Source organism: Penaeus monodon, chromosome 32 (genome assembly GCF_015228065.2).
Source record: "Penaeus monodon isolate SGIC_2016 chromosome 32, NSTDA_Pmon_1, whole genome shotgun sequence".
Taxonomy (NCBI): domain Eukaryota; kingdom Metazoa; phylum Arthropoda; class Malacostraca; order Decapoda; family Penaeidae; genus Penaeus; species Penaeus monodon.
The window spans coordinates 8,090,449-8,090,784 of NC_051417.1; the positions used below are offsets into that span (position 1 = coordinate 8,090,449).

A 336-nucleotide genomic window follows, 5' to 3' on the forward strand; every position below is an offset into this window, starting at 1 on the left:
TTTTCAGGGTTTCTACTCTGATGCAACCATTACCTGCGATGGAAAGTTTTATCCAGTTCACAAACTAGTTTTATCATCATGCAGTGACTATTTTGGAAGTATATTTGATGCCACACAGTGCAAGCATCCTGTCATTGTCATCAAGGATATCAAACATGAAGATATGGAAGCCCTTTTGAATTATATGTATCTGGGAGAAGCCAAGGTGTGTATATATAACTGTATTTTTTTAAGGGAGTTTGGATAAAATTGTTGCTTGTGGAATTAGAAAAGAAAAAATAAAAATCAGAAAAAGTGTTCCTTGAAAACAGTAGTGCCATCTAAGAATATTTCTCA

At 33.9% G+C, this 336-nt stretch overlaps 1 protein-coding gene across 1 annotated transcript in view; it reads left to right on the plus strand.

Annotated features, from left to right (window-relative positions):
- LOC119593470 (transcription factor GAGA-like) overlaps positions 1 to 336 on the plus strand; it is a 10,841-nt gene that overhangs the window by 8,478 nt on the left and 2,027 nt on the right. The window contains exon 3 of the mRNA XM_037942399.1: positions 8 to 205. Within this exon, the coding sequence (XP_037798327.1) occupies positions 8 to 205 (198 nt within the window). The remainder of the gene's footprint in view (positions 1 to 7; positions 206 to 336) is intronic.